We start from the raw sequence: 19,850 nt of genomic DNA on the forward strand, positions 1-19,850 counted from the left end.
CCCTTATGCTACAAAGCTTTCTGGGCCCAGATGTCAGTTTAGCTGCATGATGGCTTTTGCACGTAAGCAAAAAAGTCAAATTGCTAATATTTAAGCTTTCGGTGTTTCAATGAATCACTTTTTAACCTTTGCAATTACAGGGTTCTTGTCAATATAGAGAAAATTAAGCTGGATATCCTCTATATATGGACAATAAATACAACTGAATAAAGTCTGAAACCCCTCAAGACTATTAAATACATTTGAGATTTAAGCTAAGAGTTTAAGCTAAGTTATGATATAAAAAATTATGAAGTCTATCAGAATTAGTAGATATTTCTGTGAAGGAGGTAGTTATCTCATTAACTAGTGCTACCCCTGTACAATGACTGTGTAAGTACAGCTCACGGCAGTGCCAGGGAGGATGCATGCGAAGAATCCAAATGCCTTTTAAATTATAAAAGACAGGACAAATCTAGTAAAGTTCTAGTGTTACTTAAAAGGGGCAGATGTCAAAATAAGGATATATTAAGTTCACAGGAACTTGTCAACAGTGAGAAGAATACTGGGGAAGGAAAACAAGAGGGACAGGAAAACAGAAATATCTTTCCTATTTTAGTCAGTCTTCCTAGTTTTAACTATTGTTAAAGGGGCAAAATTCTATTAAATGATTTTATTTTTTTAAAACAAATCAGAATCTTTCTAGGACAAGAAAATAAATAGACAATTTGCTTGAAATTTAAAGATTAAATAATAATTATATATTACAGAAAAGAATATTAACATCTCATACACAAAATAACATATGACATAGATAATAGTACGATAGAAAATCAAGAAAATGAAGATCAGTACCCTCAGAAATTTAGTCCGAGTAACAAACATTAGGAGCCCCAGGAATCCTTAAAATCAGCCAGTGATGTCACAGTGAGTGTCAATCAGCATGAGCCTCCACACTCCCAGCCTGTGCCCACTGCTTTGAAGGGAAAGGCCTGCTTAAGCCTCCAATTCTAAACAGCATCAGTTTTCTCACTGCTTTCGCAACAGGATTACTATTGCAAAACTGCTTTTTGCATATTAAAAACTGTTTATAATGCAGGCATTATTTAGTTCCTAAAATCTTTTTGGATGTCACAATTGTGATTGTGCTTGTTGTTCAATGCTGTTACACTGATCAAAAACCTTTATTATGTCTGTACAAGGAGAAGAGGTGGAAGTGACCTCTCCTGGTATCCACACTGTATACTGAGAACCTGAACTTTTCTATTAGAGAGGTGTCATGAACAGGCCCAGGTATGTTCACCATGTTTAACACAGAACCCAATTTCTCAAAGTAAGAGGACAAGTCTCTCTATGCATGTATAGACAAAAGCAGGAGTTTAAATTAAGACAATTACTTTTTAGATGTTCCCACTCTGTGTAAATCTACATGGCAATACATACCAATAAAGCCCTTCTTTGCCAGCTCCATGGTGAACCTCCTTGTGATCTTTTCCAATTCATTATCCTATAAAGGTGAAACACAAACAATAATGAAAAAATAGTTTTTGATAGAAAAACCACTTGTGGAGATAACTAATAGTTGCATCCTATTTTCTACTTATAGGATATTTTCATATATCTTCTTGTGTAATCTTCAGAGCAATTCATAAAGTAGGTATTTCCATTTTCAACGGAAATTAAATTTTAAATTTGACAGACCAGAAATTAGGTTACGTAAGGAACAGATAGTAGCGCTAAGGCTCAAACCTCTTCTCCTTGTATTAATATAGGATCTTATGAGCAATCCTTATGGTGTATTTTCATTTAAATTGCAAATTTAAAAAATAAAATCATATATATTGTTCGTATACAGATATTTATTCACATAATTTATTTAACTTAATACAGAGGTTAATTAGCAGCTTAAATTAACTTGGAATTGATAGGATAAATAATAAAATTTTTACCAAACTAGTTAAGATATGTCACTAGAACCTTAGGATCCCAACATAAAAACCTCAGAGCACAGTTATATATAGTATATGATAATATTTATATATAGAATACATTTATATTATAGTCGTATATAACACGCATGAATATAAATGCTTAAGAATATGAAGGTATACTAATTATATTAATTACATTTTAACCAAGTAAGGAAATGAAAAAGGACATTGATGTAAGTAGGTGACCTTTCATATGGCAAAACACTCAATGAGTTAATTATCTGCTTGTTTTTCCATTCCTTTTAAAAGCAATAGGATGACTTCCCTGGTGGCGCAGTGGTTAAGAATCCGCCTGCCAATGCAGGGTACACGGGTTTGAGCCCTGGTCCGGGAAGATCCCACATGCCGCATAGCAACTAAGACCGTGCGCCACAACTACTGAGCCTGTGCTCTAGAGCCCACGAGCCACAACTACTGAAGCCCGTGCACCTAGAGCCTGTGCTCCGCAACAAGAGAAGCCACTGCAATGAGAAGCCCATGCACCACAACGAAGAGTAGCCCCTGCTCACCACAACTAGAGAAACCCACGCGCAGCAACAAAGACCCAACACAGCCAAAAATAAATAAAGAAAGAAATTTATAAAAGCAATAGGAACCATTAATCTCACTGGTATAGGGGATACACAGAAGTCCAGTAATTTCAAGTTCTTTGTAAATGCACCATGTGAACTAATGTCACTTTGATACTTACGGTATAGTTCTTGGGATTGATCTTAACACCAGCTTTGGCACCCCCAAATGGCACATCTGAAAGAGAAGTCTGAAAGTTATTCCATATAAAGGCTAAAAGAATTAAAAAGGCAGAAAGCACTGTGTAATATTATAAAAGTGTGATACTTTTAGCTTTAGTTTCAGAAAATTCAATAAATAAACCCACAATCTCTTCTAAAATGTTGTACCTCAAAATTCTAGTGAACAGAATACTAGACTAGGCAAATTACAATGCATATTTAATCAGTGTGCTTTACTATTTCTAAAATGTAATGGCATATTTATTTTCCTTATTACTGATTTGGTCTTATTTACAGAGTATAGAAAGGGATTTAAACAAAGATCTACACTTAAGGAAAATTCAATTAGTTCCTATAAAGTTCCCCATTAAAAAAAAAAGACTAAATCTTAATTAAGACTAATTGAAAAATGATATGTCAAACTGTGCAACCTAAAACAAAAACAAAAAACCGCCACTTCTGATGAGGTATATTTCTCTAACATCTTAAAAGTAACCTTGTATGCAAACATATTTCCCCAAAGAGTTCTTATTAGGTAGCAGCAAAAGGAGCCCACTTACCAACCACTGCACACTTATATGTCATCAGAGAAGCCAGAGCTTTTACTTCATCTACACTCACATCAGTGCTGTAACGGATACCTGGCGGTTTAAAAAAAAAGGGGGGTGAGAAAGAAGGGGATATATTTAGAACATCCTTCTGGCATGCTGAAAAAAGAATTCTAGAAATTGAAAATGTCCACACTTTTTATGGTTATTTTCAAGAACACCTAAAGTAGCTTATGACTAAAGAGTCAATAGGGGGACTTCCCTGGTGGTCCAGTGGTTAAGATTCCATGCTTCCACTGCAAGGGGGCTCGGGTTTGATCCCTGGTTGGGGAACTAAGATCCCACATGCTGTGTGGCTTGGCCAGAAAAAAAAAAAAAAAAAGAGTCAGTAGGAAAAAAGCTGCTAATTAGATATCCAGAAAGAGCGACAGAATGAGCACTGAATTTGATTCAAGTATTTTCATATTTAAGAGAATAAGATTGGTGAAGTTCAGTGTTTGCTTTCTGGTATGAGTAGCATCAAGTAGGGTTTCTGGGGATTTCGAGATAAGATAGCCCTGTCCTTCAGGGACTTATAACCCAGTGGGAAATAACAGTAAATATGATTTCACAGACAAAAATTACCTTCAAATGAATGATTTTTACCCTTTCAGGGAGACAAGTAACTCCATGGAGGCTTTTCTTTCTTTTACTTTTTGCTTTAGGTGACCTGGTAGCAGAGAGTTCAAGAATTTTGCTATAGGCAAATGGACAGTTAACAGGCTTGACAGTTTCAACTTGAATATCAGATGTCTAAATAGAGGTTTTGGCTTCAATGGGGTATAACCAAAGAGATCCTTACCTGTAACTCCCTTCACCCACTGCCAGCCTCTTTCAACCAAGAAGTGAGAAGCTTGACAAAGTCATCTCTCCTTTCTGGAAATGAGCAATTCCCTTCACTCTTCTATAAGGATGGGAGGTAGCCAAGCAGACAGGTAACTCGGAGTCTTAATGCCCCCAATCCTCTACCAAACTAGATGTTTGGTAGAGGGGACACAGAAAGCGGCTATGCCCACTACTTTGGTTTTGGGGGTCTTAGTCAATAACCCTTACAAGTTTTGCAGGGTTAAGCCACCTCTCATCCTTTTAGTCTACTGCTTCTCAACCCCAAGGAAGAAGGCCTGAGTGAGGCTGATGTTTTGCACACTGCTTGGGGCTCCCTGACACTAAGTCACAAGTATGGGGGCCCAGGGACACCTCTTAAAGGATTCTGGGAATTAAAGAATCAAAAAATAAATATTTTTCAGATAGAAATACACAGTATTCTCATGGACCAGCAGTTTGAGAAAACTCCCTTAGTCATTTAAAAAAGCTGGCTTCTTGGATGTTTCAGAAAACACCTACCTGAACATAAACAACACGTTTCAAGAGAATTTCATCTGTCAGTACATGATCATAAAGAGCAAATTCTGAAACTGAACATATTTCTTTGTCCTATCAGAAAAATAAAATGAATATATTTAGAAAAGCAAGCTCTTAGAAAACTGTATCTTGCATATAATGGGTTCTCAGATTATTTGTGGAGTAAATTGTTATTAAAATTTTAGAATGAGAAATGACAGCGTTTTGGGGTTTTTTTTTTGCATATAGCAGATACCTGTTGCTATAAGCTTGCTTCCTCATTTTGTTCAGGTCTTTATTAAAAACCTTCTTCATTCTGAGAGGCCCTCCCTGACCACTCCTTTTAAAATAATTTAAAATAGCACTTCTTCCTCATCCCCACTCTCCAGCCCCTATTTACTTTAAATTGACTTTATGTTTGTTTACTCTCCAGCTTCCACCACCACCCACCCCCACCCCAGCAAATTAGCACCATGAAGACAGACTTTCTTTTGTCTACTAATTCTTGGTGCCTAACACAGAAAATTTGCGTGTATTAGGCACTCAAATACATGTGGAATAAATATGACTATTTCTTGACTCTTAAAACTTAAGGTAGAAAGACAGAATCCATGTTAAAATTTTGACATACATGTAAGTCAGTGCCTGTGCATATTATGGAATAAAAAGCACTAAAAAGCAAAAGTACCAGGTCCTAAAAACTATTCCAGAAAAAAAAAAAAAAATCCAAAATTTGTAAGTAATATTAAGACCAAACACTGTCAACAAAAATTGTTTAATTAAAAATATTTTAAATTGAAGTATTCAGGTATACAACATAGTAATTCACTACTTTTATAGATTATACTCCATTTAAAGTTATTACAGGGACTTCCCTGGTGGCGCAGTGGTTAATAATCCTCCTGCCAATGCAGGAGACACAGGTTTGAGCCCTGGTCCGGGGAAGATCACACATGCCACGGAGCACCTAAGCCTGTGCGCCACAACTTCTAAGCCTGCGCTCTAGAGCCCGAGGGCTACAACTACTGAGCCCATGCTCCACAACTACTGAAGCCCGCACACCTAGAGCCCGGGCACTGCAACAAGAGAAGCCACCGCAGTGAGAAGCCCGAGCACCGCCACAATGGGTAGCCCCTGCTCGCCACAACTAGAGAAAGCCCGTGAGCAGCAACAAAGACCCAATGCAGCCAAAAAACAAAAAGTTATTATAAAATGTTGGCTATATTCCCTGTGCTGCACAATATATTCTTGTAGCTTATTTTATACACAGTAGTTTGTACCTCTTAATCCCCTACCCCTAACTTGCCCCTCCCTCCTGGTAACCACTATTGTTCTCTATATCTATGAATATGTTTTGTGAAATTCATCCATTTATTTAATTTTATTTTTAAAAAATTAATTAATTTATCGAACCCGTGTCCCCAGCACTGGCGGGCGGATTCCCAACTGTGCCACCAGGGAAGTCCCTATTTATTTTTTAGTTTCTACATATGAGTGATAACATACAGTATTTGTCTCTTATTTATTTTACTAAGCATTATACCTTCCAGGTCCATTCATGTGGTTGCAAACAGCAAAATTTCATTCTTTTTTAGGGCTGAGTGAAATTCATTTTTTTTTTTTTTTTTTTTTGCGATACGCGGGCCTCTCACTGCTGTGGCCTCTCCCGTTGCAGAGCACAGGCTCCGGACGCGCAGGCTCAGTGGCCACGGCTCACGGGCCCAGCCGCTCTGCGGCATGTAGGATCTTCCCGGACTGGGGCACGAACCCATGTCCCCTGCATTGGCAGGCGGACTCTCAACCACTGCTCCACCAGGGAAGCCCTGCATTCATTTTTATATTATATATAGTTATATACATAACTATATATAATATATAAAAATTATATATATATACATCTTTATCTGCTCATTTCTTGGACACTTAGAGTGCCTCCATATCTTGGCTATTGCAAGTAATGCTGCTCTAAACACTGAGGTGCATGTATCTTTTCGAATTAGTATTTTCATTTTCTTCGGATATTTACCCAGGAATGGAACTGCTGGATCCTATGGTAGTTCTATCTTTACTTCTTTTGAGGAACTGCCACAGTTTTCCATAAATTGGCTGCACCAATTTTATACACTCCCACCAACTCTACTAGCATTCCCTTTTCTCTATATCCTCACCAACATTTTTTATTTGTGGTCTTCTGTCCATTTTTTAATCAGGTTGTTTTTCTGGTATTGAGTTGCATGAGGTGTTTATATACTTTGGATATTTAACCCCTTATCAGTCATACCACTTGTGAATATTTTCTCCCACTCGGTAGGTTGTCTTTTCATTTTGTCGATGGTTTCCTTTGCTATGCAAACACTTTACAGTTCAATTAGGTCCCATTTGTTTATTTTTGCTTGTTTCCTTTGCCTTAGGAGACAGATCAAAAAAAAAATGTTGCTATGATTTATATCAAAGAGTGTTCTGCCTATGTTTTCTTCTGAAAGTTTTATGGTTTCTGGTCTTATCTTTAGGTCTTTAATCCATTGAGTTTATTTTTGTATAATCCATTATTTTGTATAGCATGAGAAAATGTTCTCATTTCATTCTTTTACATGTAGCTGCCCAGTTTTCCCAGCACCACTTATTGAAAAGACTATCTTTTTTCAATTGTATATTCTTGCCTCCTTTGTTGTAGATTAATTGACCATAAGTGTGTGGGTTTCTTTATGGCTCTCTATTCTGTTCCACTGATCAATGTGTCTGTTTTTGTGTAAGTACTATACTGTTTTAATTACTGTAGCTTTGTAGTATAGTCGGAAGTCAGGGAGTATGATACCTCCAGCTTTGTTCTTTTTTCTCAAGACAGTTTTGGCTATTCAGGATCTTTTGTGGTTCCATATAAATTTTAGGATTATTTGTTCTAGTTCTGTGAAAAATTGTTATGAGATTTTTTTTAAATTTTTGGCTGAACTGGGTCTTCATTGCTGCGCACAGGCTTTTCTCTAGTTGCATCGAGTGGGGGCTACTCTTCATTGCAGGGTGCGGGCTTATCATTGTGCTGGCTTCTCTTGTTGTGGAGCATTGGCTCTAGGTGCGCAGACTTCGGTAGTTGTGGCACGTGGGCTCGGTAGTTGTGCCTTGTGGGCTCTAGAGCGCAGGCTCAGTAGTTGTGGCGCACGGGCTTAGTTGCTCTACAGCATGTTGAATCTTCCTGGACCAGGGCTCTAACCCATGTACCCTGCATTGGCAGGTGGATTTTTAACCACTGCACCATCAGGGAAGTCCTGTTATGAGATTTTGATAGGGATTGCATAAAACCTGTTGATTGCTTTGAGTAGTACAGGCATTTTAATATTATGAATTCTTCCTATCTATGAACACAGGATATTTTTCCATTTCTTTGTATCTTCAATTTCCTTCAATAATGTCTTTAATTTTTCAGAGTATAGGTTTTTTATCTCCTTGGTTAAGTTAAAAACTTGTTTAAATACTAAAATGTGTTTGTACAAATTGTCACTTAGTGAATAGGCATTACTTAGGCATATTATTTAGTGGAAACTACGCTAGGCCAGGGAGCTGGGTTGGGTGCAGTGCCCAGCATTTCCTAACTAAGTGAATTCACCCCAATAGCAACTGCTGTGGGCATCTGCACTTGCTCACCTGGGGAGGTGCAAACAGTGCTCTTAGGCTTCATGCCAGAATTGCTTGGGCTAATGTGTTTGAGGCAGCTGGCACAGTGTCTGCATGTGGTCAATACTTCAATCTCAACTATTTTCACTGCTATTATAAGTACTGCAAAGTAGTAGCAAATAACAAAGAAATGTAGTTTTTAAAAATTTAAATGGATAGGATTTTAAACAAACAGCTCAATAAACTTTGATTTTATTACTTCTCAAGACAAATTCGTGGAGGTGGTAAAATAGTGCTCTATTAAGAATCAGCATTTTTCCTATTACAGTTGAAGCACTTTTTTCATTGTGCTTTTAGAGTCTATGGAAATAGTCACTAAGTTACATTAATTTTCCTTGCTTTCTTAAGTGCGGGAAAAGTTACTTTCCCTTACCCAGTGCTTATAACTAATGCATTCAGTGGGAAACGAAAAACAGCTTGAAATACTAACACTCATAAATCAGACAGCAATCCTAATGTTCTAGACTTAAATGCTCATTAGAAACCAGGCCCCTCCTTCTACAAAACAGTGTAAACAAAGTCTACTTTATTGCAGAAGTCCTGGAATGCTATGAGTCAGAAACTGCATGTAACAAAAAACATGTTTCCACTGGATGGCACCCAGGAATTCCTGTTTGTAAAGTGAAATTTTCTTTCCTAGCCACACCCATTTAGAGAGCTCAACTGCAAGACACTGAAGAGTAGTAGTTACATAAATCACCTCACTCCACAGGCATTTTCTGCAGGCTAGGAACCAATGAAGACTTCTAGTGAATTGAGGCAAGGGACCACTATAAGGAAAGTAGTGGAGTCAGGGGAATAAGCCCTGTAACTGATAAGGGTGAGAGACCTAGAAATAAATGCAGGGGATGCCTAGGCTAAAGAAGACATATGCTTTCATTTTTAACTTTCTAATTAGTGATACGTGAATGTTTTTACGTGTGGAATTTGGCAGATATACTAGTACAGACTCCAGTAATACAGGAATTACCCACACCCAAGGGAAGGCTAGTTACTCTTCTTCCTCTGCGACTGGAAACCAAAGATAATTACTAAAAATATACTGCCACCTGAAAATTCTTTACCACATTCTAATGAATGCTAAGAATATGACTGCAAAAAAGACAATATTCTCCAATAAATTTGTAAATTCAGTGGATAAGGAGATATTAGCACAATTGGTGTACATGAAGGACAAAATGATGTGACATATACTTTGAAGTTCTGAAAGAAGGGGAAAACCTGGCATTTTTGAATGCCTCCTGTATAGCAAGAATAGTAAATGAAGACAAAGTCGTTCAATAAAGCCAAATACCCACATGCATAAAAGAAAACAAACAAAATCTTAAAACATTTTAAACCAAAATGAAGCAAGAAGGACCTTATTTGCAGTATGAATATTCTCACTTTTTATAAAACCAAGCCTTTCTTTCCCTCTTTTCTGTGACGCAGAAGGCTAAAGGTAAGCAAGACCAACAGGGATTGGATGGGGCACAGGGACAGAATCTAGAAGGAACAACTTTTATTACAAAAATGGAGAAAAGTATATTATAGTTTTTCAGTGTCCTAAAGTCTTAGAGCCTACGCTGACACTAGCATTGCTACTGTTTGGGAAGAGATCAACAGGATCTTTGAACGACAGATGTAATAATGGAGGTAGATGCTTCCAATGGAAAGCACAAGTCCCTGGCTGGGTACACTAGAAAGGGAACTGTGTGATTATACAGATGTGGACCACAGGTCTGATGTCATTATAAATGGGGTCTGGAGGTTGGGATTAACATTTACACACTACTCAATACTCTGTAATAACCTATCTGGGAAAGAATCTGAAAAAGAATAGAAATATGTATATGTATAACTGAATCACTTTGCTGTACACCTGAAACTAACACAACATTGTAAATCAGCTATACTCCAATATAAAAGAAAAAAGAAAAGAAATAAACGGGGTCTAAACTCAAGGACCACGGCTGAAAGAGTAATCTGTGCTTTCAGCTCACCAGAGGAAACTAAAGAAACACCACCCATGACAATGTTTATTATTTATCAAACTTGGTAAAGTTGGAGGAAAGATTGGTGATAGAACTTTGAAATCATACCTTTGATTCTCCAGATAAATTAACTTAACATATAGTTATTTTGAGCTAACTGATAATCCGATGTTTCAAAAGAACATTAATGAAATGCAGACCTCTGCAAACTATACACAGCACAAAACATTTCTCAGCCTTTTAACTTAATTCCCAAATATTTTCCTTACTACCCTCAAGAGCCTAAGATTGGTGTACAGTAAGTTTTTCTAGGAGGAAAAAAAAAAAATCAAAAGCAAAAACTGACTAAGTTGCTATGGTGATAAAGAAAACACATCAGCTGATTACTCTGAAAAAGATGCAGTGAAAAACAGAACTGAGTAGCTTGAATTTTTCTCCCTCTTGCTAGCTGACTCAAACCCAAAAACATACAAAAAAGCTCCTAGCGACTAAGTCACCATTGTTTTTTATGATGAATCATTAACTAAACACATTCATGAAAATTCAAATGGGGTTTTAAAAGTTACTTGAACCTGGATCTTTTAACAGGCTTTGATTTACTGACCAGAAATTCAATTTCCAACTGTATTGTCTCTTTTCAGAAACTATTTACTCAATAACCAAGAGTTCTACCCCAAGTACAGAACCCCAGAAAGGCAAAGAGGACTTAGAACTCTTAAAATTCATGCACTAATACACTTGCCATTTACTCATTAGAACCTATTTTCTCACTTAATATTCCCTAACTCGCAATAGAAGAGCATAACTTAATTAAAAATGAGGAGAGGAGGGAAAGAAGCAGTGAGGAACCAGTACCTACCCACCAGCAAGTAATGACCATGCAAAATACTAGAAGTCTCACAAAAATTCCTTCAGCTCCAGGAAGGAGCATTTAGTACAGAAACTAAAGCCTGCTTGACAGTATCCATGTACTTTTCCTTTTAAGAAGGCAGGGAACAAACACTTTACAGTCTTAACCCATTATCAAAATCTTTATTTTAAGCATTTTGAAAAGACAAAACTAAGCTTTCTGGGAAGCAAATGTTTAGCTGCTGTTGGAAAAACGAAATGAAAAATATATCTCTTCTTTCCATTAAAATTTCAAGATTATGTAACACATACGCATGTTTTCAAAATTCAAATACAGAAAAAGCTGATGTCTCCTGATTACCACTTATGACCCCAGCCCTTAGGGGTGACTATTCTTGGCAACTTAAATGTATATAGGCTTCCAAGTCATTTCCCTGCATTTATGTACATACATATCTACAGAACATAGAGTTGTTTTGTGTTTAAGTATTTAACTTACTGCCCGATGGATGGAGGAAAGAATATGAATTAAAAGGGGGATTCTGTTAATTTTTGTTTTATAGATTCCTTATTCTGATAACACTAAGTTTAGTCATATCTTCATACCAAACAGGTCCTGGAAATGATGTTAGTAAAATTGGTGAATATAAAGTGGATAGCACTTAGTAAAAGACAACAATTTGTTATAAAAAGGTTCAAAGAGGTAAAGGCTCAAAATTTCAGATATCTAGTTTCATATCTATTATTTACAAGTCTAGGTGATATCTGAGAGGGATCTTAAGAGAGGACGAGAAGAATTATAGGGATATGGGAGACAAGGTAGGGACGGGCACCACACTGTTTTTTTTGCAAGGGTAAGATTGAGAAAAACATACGCCTGTATCTCCATTTTTCCTAAGGATCATTTTACACCAGATTCCCTTTATTTTCAAAATTCAGTCCTCTTTCCTAGTAACACTTCTTTCCCTGATACCAGTTTTTCTACCAGTGTCTCAGATGAGAGTTACATCTTTGACTCCCTATTCCATATATTCTACCTGTAGGGGAACCCTGAAGCTAAACCAGGAGCCCATCAAGAGTTGCCTCATTAGAACAAAAGGTGCTCTTATCACCCAGGAAATTCCAAGGGATTTAGGAACTCTCTACCACCCCCCATAACTCAGGAAATTACAAGGGTTTCAGGGGCTCCGTGTGAGCAACTGGAGTCAAAGGCCAAATATTAGAACAATGGATACTCCCAGAACCCCTATCAGTAAGGAAATTACAAGGATTTTAGGAGCTCTGTATTAGGAACTGCAGGCAGAAACCACATAAATATTTATTATTCCATAAAACCTTACTTTTCACTATTTACAAACATATTCTGTTCTCATGACCCCAACACACAGTCCCACCTCCTGCCTGAGCTGATGCCACCCCCTCTAAGACATATCTATCTGAAATGACCTTTCCCCAGTCTAACTCCTAACCAGCCTTCCCTACTTCCAAATCAAGATGGTCTTTCCTGGGCATCTTCCTTGAACTCCTATTGCAGTAACATATTATCCAGTGTGCTTCCAACTGTGTCACTTATTGACTGGTTCCAGGAAAGGAAAATCAACCTTTATAATTTTCATTTGTGTCATCTTTCACATTTTCCTCTAGCCAAGCAGCAATTTAGAAAAATTAGAAGGTCTGAAAGACTTTCTCCAAGAACAATCAAGAGAACAGCAATTCACGATAAACAAAGGCTTTTCTTAGTTTTTAGGAAGAGACACCCAGAAGAAAGCCATTTAAAAATTAGTGACCTGGGCTTCCCTGGTGGCGCAGTGGCTGAGAGTCTGCCTGCCAATGCAGGAGACACGGGTTCGTGCTCCGGTCTGGGAAGATCCCACATGCCGCAGAGCGGCTGGGCCCGTGAGCCATGGCCGCTGAGCCTGCGCGTCCGGAGCCTGTGCTCCGCAACGGGAGAGGCCACAGCAGTGAAAGGCCCGCGTACCGCAAAAAAAAAAAAAAAAAAAATTAGTGACCTGAGTAGTAATAAATTTTGACTAACTCTAAAGAATAAACATATTGCAAAGTGCTAAAAGAATTATCGCACTGAAGACCCATAAAGATACATGAAATAACACTGGTGGAGAAATGAGTTTTTCTGGCCGACATAAACTGTTTAAACACCAAAGCTCTTGAAACCTCTTTCAACGGAAAACTCTTTAAAATGTTCCTTCATTGCCTAAGTAATTACAAAAAAAGGGACTGGTAAAGTCATCACCTGTGAACGCCATTTATTTTCTAGCAAGAAGTTAGGTCTTCTAATAGCTATCAATAAATTTCAAATGATCCAAAGTAGTAGGAATCATTGTGTTGATGGCATGACATGATTCTCAATCAGTGCTTACCCCATGATACAATTTGTAACTTTTTACATGAATAAATCCAGACAATGACTAAGAAGGTGGGTGCTGGAATCAGATGGCTGGAGCCTGAACCCAACCCTACTACTTACTGCTGTGTAACCCTGCCAAGGGAGACCTCACTCTTCAGCCTTAGTATCTGCATCTGAAAATCTGGGTCAACAGTGCATTCATGAGGTTGTCCTGAGGAATCAAAGCAGTGATGCACGAAAAGCTCTTAGCAAAATGCCTGGTGTACACGTAAGAGCTCAATAAATGCTATTATTGCTATCCCTTGTTTTGCCAGTTGACCTTTGTGAAGGCAGACTCTCCCAGGTACAGCTGCCTTTTGAAAGGTAACTAAAAATGTCTTGAGCAGCCCTCTCCCAGATTGTCTTCTTGCCCTTCATAAAACCTGTCCTGCCTTTATCAGTAGTATTTCATACATTAACATTTCAGTCTTGATAGTGAGTACTTCAATCTGCATTATTTTCTGCCTCTGGAAAGGGGAAAACACTGATTCATCTAGATAGCTAGGTCAGTTTTAGATAATAGCTGTGGACTTAAGACTGTTCACGGTTATCTTGTAGGAACGGATTGGGAGTAGAGCTGCTTCATTTTATAACTTTCACTATTATTACAACATTTGAGTCATACGTATGTATTTTAACAGGGGTTTGTTGGGTAGAGCAATTATGGGCCATTTATGAATCAATGTGCTTCATTAAAGTGATATTAAAGGTTTTTTCCTTTATTATTTACATTATAACAACCTAATTATTATTGGTTGTTGGCAAAGCCCTCAGTATCTTTAACATAATTGGATAAGAAACAATTTTCCCAAGCAATCTAAATTATCACCAACAATCTAAACCTAGATTCTTCCCACTGTATAAGTTATAAAATCTAAGTCATTTCTTAGAAATTTAAACATTGTCAGTTTATCTGGAGTTTGATACATACTACTGGTGTTTGTCCTCCAATTTTTGATGCCCCAATTCCTGAAAAGTGTCTTTTGCATATTAAGTGAGCAGTAAGTGTTTGTCTTCCTGCAAATGGGGTTTTTACTGCCAAAGCAAACTAGCTAGAGGGATTCACACAAAGTGACAGGAAGACTGAAGGACAACCTGGCTTACAGGTCTCCACCGTTATCGTAGCTCTTCATTCCCTAGTATTTTCGGGGAGGGCATTTGGCTCCCATGAAATAAGAAGACCTTTATAACAGCAACGCAATTCATATTTAACTAAAAAAAGTATTAAAAACAACAATAACTCAAGGCTAAGGGCTAGAGGGTAGAAGACATAAACTACCTGTGTTCTAACTGAACTTCCAGGTTGAGTTAAATTTATATACAAAGACTACATTTACCTTGTGGCAGCAGATGTAGACACATACTCACATTCTAAAAATATCAGACAGTGTGAATTTATTCAAAGTTACCCGTTTTGATGGTTGTCAATTCAGCATAGGAGAAATAAGTAAGAAACATTTTTTTTCCAGTGAAAGCAGAGGATGTCTCATTTAAAACCAGTATCAGAGACCTACTAGAGAATGGACTTGAGGATATGGGGAGGAGGAAGGGTAAGCTGTGACCAAGTGAGAGAGTGGCATGGACATATATATACTACCAAACGTAAAATAGATAGCTAGTGGGAAGCAGCCGCGTAGCACAGGGAGATCAGCTCGGTGCTTTGTGACTACCTAGAGAGGTGGGAGGGAGGGAGACGCAAGAGGGAAGAGATATGGGAACATATGTATATGTACAACTGATTTACTTTGTTATAAAGCAGAAACTAACACACCACTGTAAAGCAATTATACTCCAATAAAGATGTTAAAAAAACAAACAAAAACCACAGTATCAGTACTTTCTAGTGTTTTCTCAAAAAGCACTACCATTTACCACAAACTTAGATCCCAAAGGCCGAGGGGGACTTCAGTACTGTACTGACTCCAACCCTTAGCTGGCTGCCCTGCCCCCAACCCCGTATCCTGCCGCCCAAAGACAAGAACAAAGACCATCTACCTCCTACTGTTTCTTTTTTTGCATTTTGGCTCTTAAAAACAAGTCAATGGGTCAACATAAGGTACACTTTTTTTTTGGGGTGGTGGTGCTGATATTTGCAGTTAAATGAAAGATTTAGGTCAGTGCATCAGGATTCCATCAACTTTATTTAAATGATAACTTTAGAAAGTTCTAAGAGGAAAAATCAGTCACAGGAAATTTGGACTCAACATTTTTAATCTGAAGACCTGAGGGGGGTGGAGGATGGGAGGACAGGAGGGAATAGAAAGTAAATTGACTCCTACATCAATGAATTGCTATCATCAATCTCTCTACTTCTCCCCCAGTGAGTTAAATAATAAATTTCCTTCTAAAAAGGTATATTAATCTCAGGTTGAACCAGGGCCAATAAAATACAGAGAATTTATTCTGAAAAAGTTAACAGGAATAATCACTGATAATGTTTTCAAACACATAAGAACCTTTGAAAGTCTTCTTAAAGTAAATTCCCACAAGATTCATCTTTGCTGAAAATATTTTTAAGGCCTCCCTTAAAACTTCCTTTCAGAGCATGAAGCACACTCTTTTGCAAATCCTTAACAGATGCAAATCTATTGCGTTCATTTAAATATGGTTATGTGGGAAAAGAGAAGCACAAAAACAGTATCATTAAATATTTACTTATTAAATATTTACTCAGTATAAAGTACACATCAGCCACCCTCAGGTCTTAAAACCACCTGTTTCACTTACCCATATTATAAATTAGATTGTTGCTTTGCTACAACCTTGAGAATTTTATGTTGGAAAACTCAGGTTAAAGGTTGCTCTTGATGAAAGATTAGAAAGCTGAGGGTTGGGAAAAGGATGATGCAGAGCAGACAAGGGTCCCCCCCAACCCAAAGAAGTTGGTCAAGAAGGCAGTTGAGTTAGGATGGGGAGAGAAAAGTGTGCTTAGGAGGGTAAGTTCACATGGCTTCTCCAAAGCATTTTAAAAAATCTCAGTCACCTAATATTCTAAAACAAGAGTGAGACCAAGGAGGTTAACAACTTTCTTGTACTGTTTAATTAGAGGGAAAAAAACCCACTGAAAATAAGTCCCTCTTGGAATATACATTCTCTGCAACAAGATGGGGGTGATAAATGGGTAGGAAAATCCCAGAGTGTCATGAAAGCAAAGCATGGATGTCTACAGTACCCCCATTTTGCTGATCATCTATTCATCATCACCCTGTTCATTATCTTAAGCACCCCAAAATATGTTGAAGAGCCTGCATAGCTATCTGATCCTCCCCCATCCTTTCTCTCCATAAAGTCTTTCAAATTTCTTAAGATAATAAATTTATCACTTTATATTGGCTGATTTTCTTTCATATTATCTTGCAATGCTTGCTACTATTTATTAGTTGCACTTCCGTTTCTCTGTTAATATGCTGGGATTTAGTAGTGCTTTCACTAGCAAGCCTTCTTGTAAATGGGATAAACAGAACAGAGAATTGTATCTTACGTTCTAGTAGGAACAAGTGTTACAGTAACAGTGCTTTCTATAGCTGATGCAATTTGTTGCTAGGTTTATTATTATTTTGGTATAAAACTGCTGTGGCAAGAGGAAGAGGACTAACAAATTAGGTCAAACTTTAGTTGCTTTATTGAGTGTGGAGTTGTGACTCATGATAGGAGAGGGCCTGGCATAGAAAGAACAGAATAATACAACGAACTTCAAGGAAACGAAGTCAGATCCTGCAGAAAAACAAATATACTGGTTTCCCTGCATACCTTTTAAGCAACTGGAAAATACTGCCAATAAGATAGTATATAAACTCGATGTCCATTCTAAAGAAACACTGCAATTTAATATTTGCTAACTTTGCCTCTTCTTCCATCATCTTTGATTTTCTTGGGAGCTTGAACTTGTATTCTTGGTTTAGAGAATAAGGGAGTGGATAGGAAGAAGGCGCTGTAGATGGACAGTGTGTATGTTTTATGTAGTATTGGAGCTGGAAAGGGAAACCAGAGGTCAAAGTGGTTCAAAAGTTGGTTTTAGAAGAGGAAACTGAGAGCTAGAGGATAATTAAGCTCTAAAGGTTAAGTCCTAGAAGTGGGTGGGGTCAATGCAAATTTAGCAAGTAGTAGAGGTAAATCATTTACCTTTGCAGTTTGAAGCAACCTTTGTTCCTGGGCTAAGAATGCCAGCAGAGCTCAAATTTTTCTGCTAGAGAGATTTCTAAAAATCATCCTTAGAAGTCAGCTGGTATAATAGAACACTGGACCAGATTTACAGAGACAAAGGGTCTAGCCCAACATCCTCTGTGCTTATTAGCCAAGCAACCTCCAGCTAGACTGTACCTCCTCAGGCTCTTTATTCTACATAATTTTTTAATAGAAAAAAATGGTTTTGCCACGTTACTTTTAAGCACTATTAAAGATGCATTGTGCGATTTTAAGGGGGAAAAGTAGCGGGGGAGCCTTTATTTGCCCAAAGAAAGCAATCTGACTGCAGAAGAAGCCAAATCTACAGACATTCAAAAATTTAAACTACAGGATAACTTAGTGACTATCAAATTTTAACCGACTCATCCCCTTTCTTCAAGCACTTTAGCTTTTCCTCAAGCTCAAATCTGGTGCTAGCCTGAACCAGCACACACCCACAGGGCTATTTCATTCCATTGGCTGGCGGGCCGTCCTGCAGTCTACACCCTTTAGACTTACTGTCAGGATGCCTGGTGTTTGTCAGGTGTTACACTGCTCATGTATTACCTTTTTCTGTGTGTGCAAAACTGAAGGTGCCAGAGTAGGAAAGTAATTTAATAAAATGTCGAAGTATAATTAATAAATTCATCTGGTTAGTAAAACTCTGAATTTCAAACTTAAAAGGCAATTCATTTTGTATGTTCCTGTATCATCTGTCACTGTTGTACAAAGAGTGAAAAAATCCGAAAACAATTATTTTGTGGTTTGCGTTCGCCTGAGTCATAGAAGCCCACAAAATCTTGTAGAGGCACAATCTGATGGGCCGGTCATTTCCTTTTCTACAAGTGATTTCCGTCAAGACCCACCCTGTTTGTCACAGTCGCTAGGATCAAAAGAGCGGTGGCAGTGTCTTCTGCATACAGCATCAACAAGCATAAGCCGGGGATGACGGCTCGCGGGGGAAGGACCAACTACGTGGTGGGGATAGGGCGGAAAATTCACTATCCACCAGAGCCTGACACATCCCAGGCCGGGGCTGGGAGGGAGCGGGGAACGTGGGAGGTGGACAGTGCCCGCCGGGGCTGAGTCGAGCCGTGACCGGGAGGCAGGAGGCAGGAGGCAGGAGGCCGGGCGGGGCGGGGCGGGGCAGGGCCGCGGGACAGGGCGCGAGGGGCTCACCTCCCTTGCAGGGCGTGCGGTGCTGGCTGTGCTGGGCCCGGTAGCCCTCGATGACCTCCCAGGAGCCGTCGTCGCGCCGGATGGGGAAGGACAGACTCAGCACATGGTTGCAGGGCTTGATGATCCGCAGGATGCCACGCACCCGGTTCCGCTTCTGCTCCTCGCTCTCCCGGATCTTCAGGTCCTCCACCAGCTTGTCCTCCACGATGCTGGCGCCGCGGTCGAAGAAGCCCTCCACCATCTTGAAGAAGTTGGGGTCGTCCTCGCGGTCGGCCGCCGCCTCGCTGTACTGTCGCCGGCCGGGCGGCGCGAGCCCCGGCTGCGGGGTGGCGGCGGCTGTGGCGGGCTGCCCGCGGGCCCGGCCCAGCAGCGCGGCCGAGTCGGCCGCCGCCGAGCCTAGGGCTGCGGGCCCGACGCGGGACAGCTGCAGCGCTTCACCCAGGCACCGGTACATGTCGGCAGGACGGAGGCCGCAGAGGCAGGCGCTCTCACAGGCCCGGGGACGGACAGAGGGAGGAAGGGCCCCGCGCGGGCTGCCCTTTTAAGCTGTAGCTTCCTGCCTTCCTGGCTGTCCCCTCCCCTCCGGCGCTCGCCGCCTAACGGGAGGACGGACTTAGGGTGCAGTGGGCCAACGTCGCCTGTGCCTTGCAGGGCGGGGGCGCGCGCCGCCCAGGGAGCCGGGTCGGCGGCGTGCGCCGGCGGGGGCTCTCGGGGGCGCGCAGGCGTGGGCCGTCCTGGTGCGCATGCTCGCAGGGTGAGGGGCGGGGCGAGGCACCCAGCAAGCTTCCGGGATTTGCGGGGAGCAGGTGTCTCAGGTTTGTACGCGCCCCGGGCCTCGTCCGGGGGGCTGTTTTGCCGGGGGAGGGGGCCTTCCTGGGGAAGGGGCCCACCCGCCTCTGGGGGGCGCTGAGAGTCCGGTCCCGAGACCGCGCGCAGGTGAAGGTGGTGCGGTCTGGCGGTGGGCCGAGGGCGAATGAGTCATG

General features: G+C 39.9%; 2 protein-coding genes across 5 annotated transcripts in view; one reads left to right on the forward strand and one right to left on the reverse strand.

The window, feature by feature from the left end:
- The window catches only part of GLUD1 (glutamate dehydrogenase 1), a 40,122-nt gene extending 20,633 nt beyond the window's left edge, over nt 1–19,489 (reverse strand). The window contains exons 1-4 of the mRNA XM_082673887.1: nt 18,868–19,489; nt 3,262–3,342; nt 2,662–2,717; nt 1,423–1,486 (exon numbers count right to left, since the gene is read on the reverse strand). Coding sequence (XP_082530013.1) covers nt 1,423–1,486; nt 2,662–2,717; nt 3,262–3,342; nt 18,868–19,321 — 655 coding nt within the window. The 5' untranslated portion in view covers nt 19,322–19,489. The remainder of the gene's footprint in view (nt 1–1,422; nt 1,487–2,661; nt 2,718–3,261; nt 3,343–18,867) is intronic.
- Nucleotides 19,490–19,649: 160 nt separating this feature from the next.
- Nucleotides 19,650–19,850, forward strand: part of SHLD2 (shieldin complex subunit 2) — a 107,737-nt gene continuing 107,536 nt past the window's right edge. For 3 of the 4 annotated variants that reach the window (XM_082673748.1, XM_082673751.1, XM_082673749.1), the window contains exon 1: nt 19,650–19,682. The gene's annotated coding sequence lies outside the window, so the exon portion shown is untranslated. The remainder of the gene's footprint in view (nt 19,683–19,850) is intronic. The other variant, XM_082673750.1, reaches the window with a different exon arrangement.

Source organism: Grampus griseus (assembly GCF_964374135.1).
Source record: "Grampus griseus genome assembly, chromosome: 16".
Classification (NCBI taxonomy): Eukaryota; Metazoa; Chordata; class Mammalia; order Artiodactyla; family Delphinidae; genus Grampus; species Grampus griseus.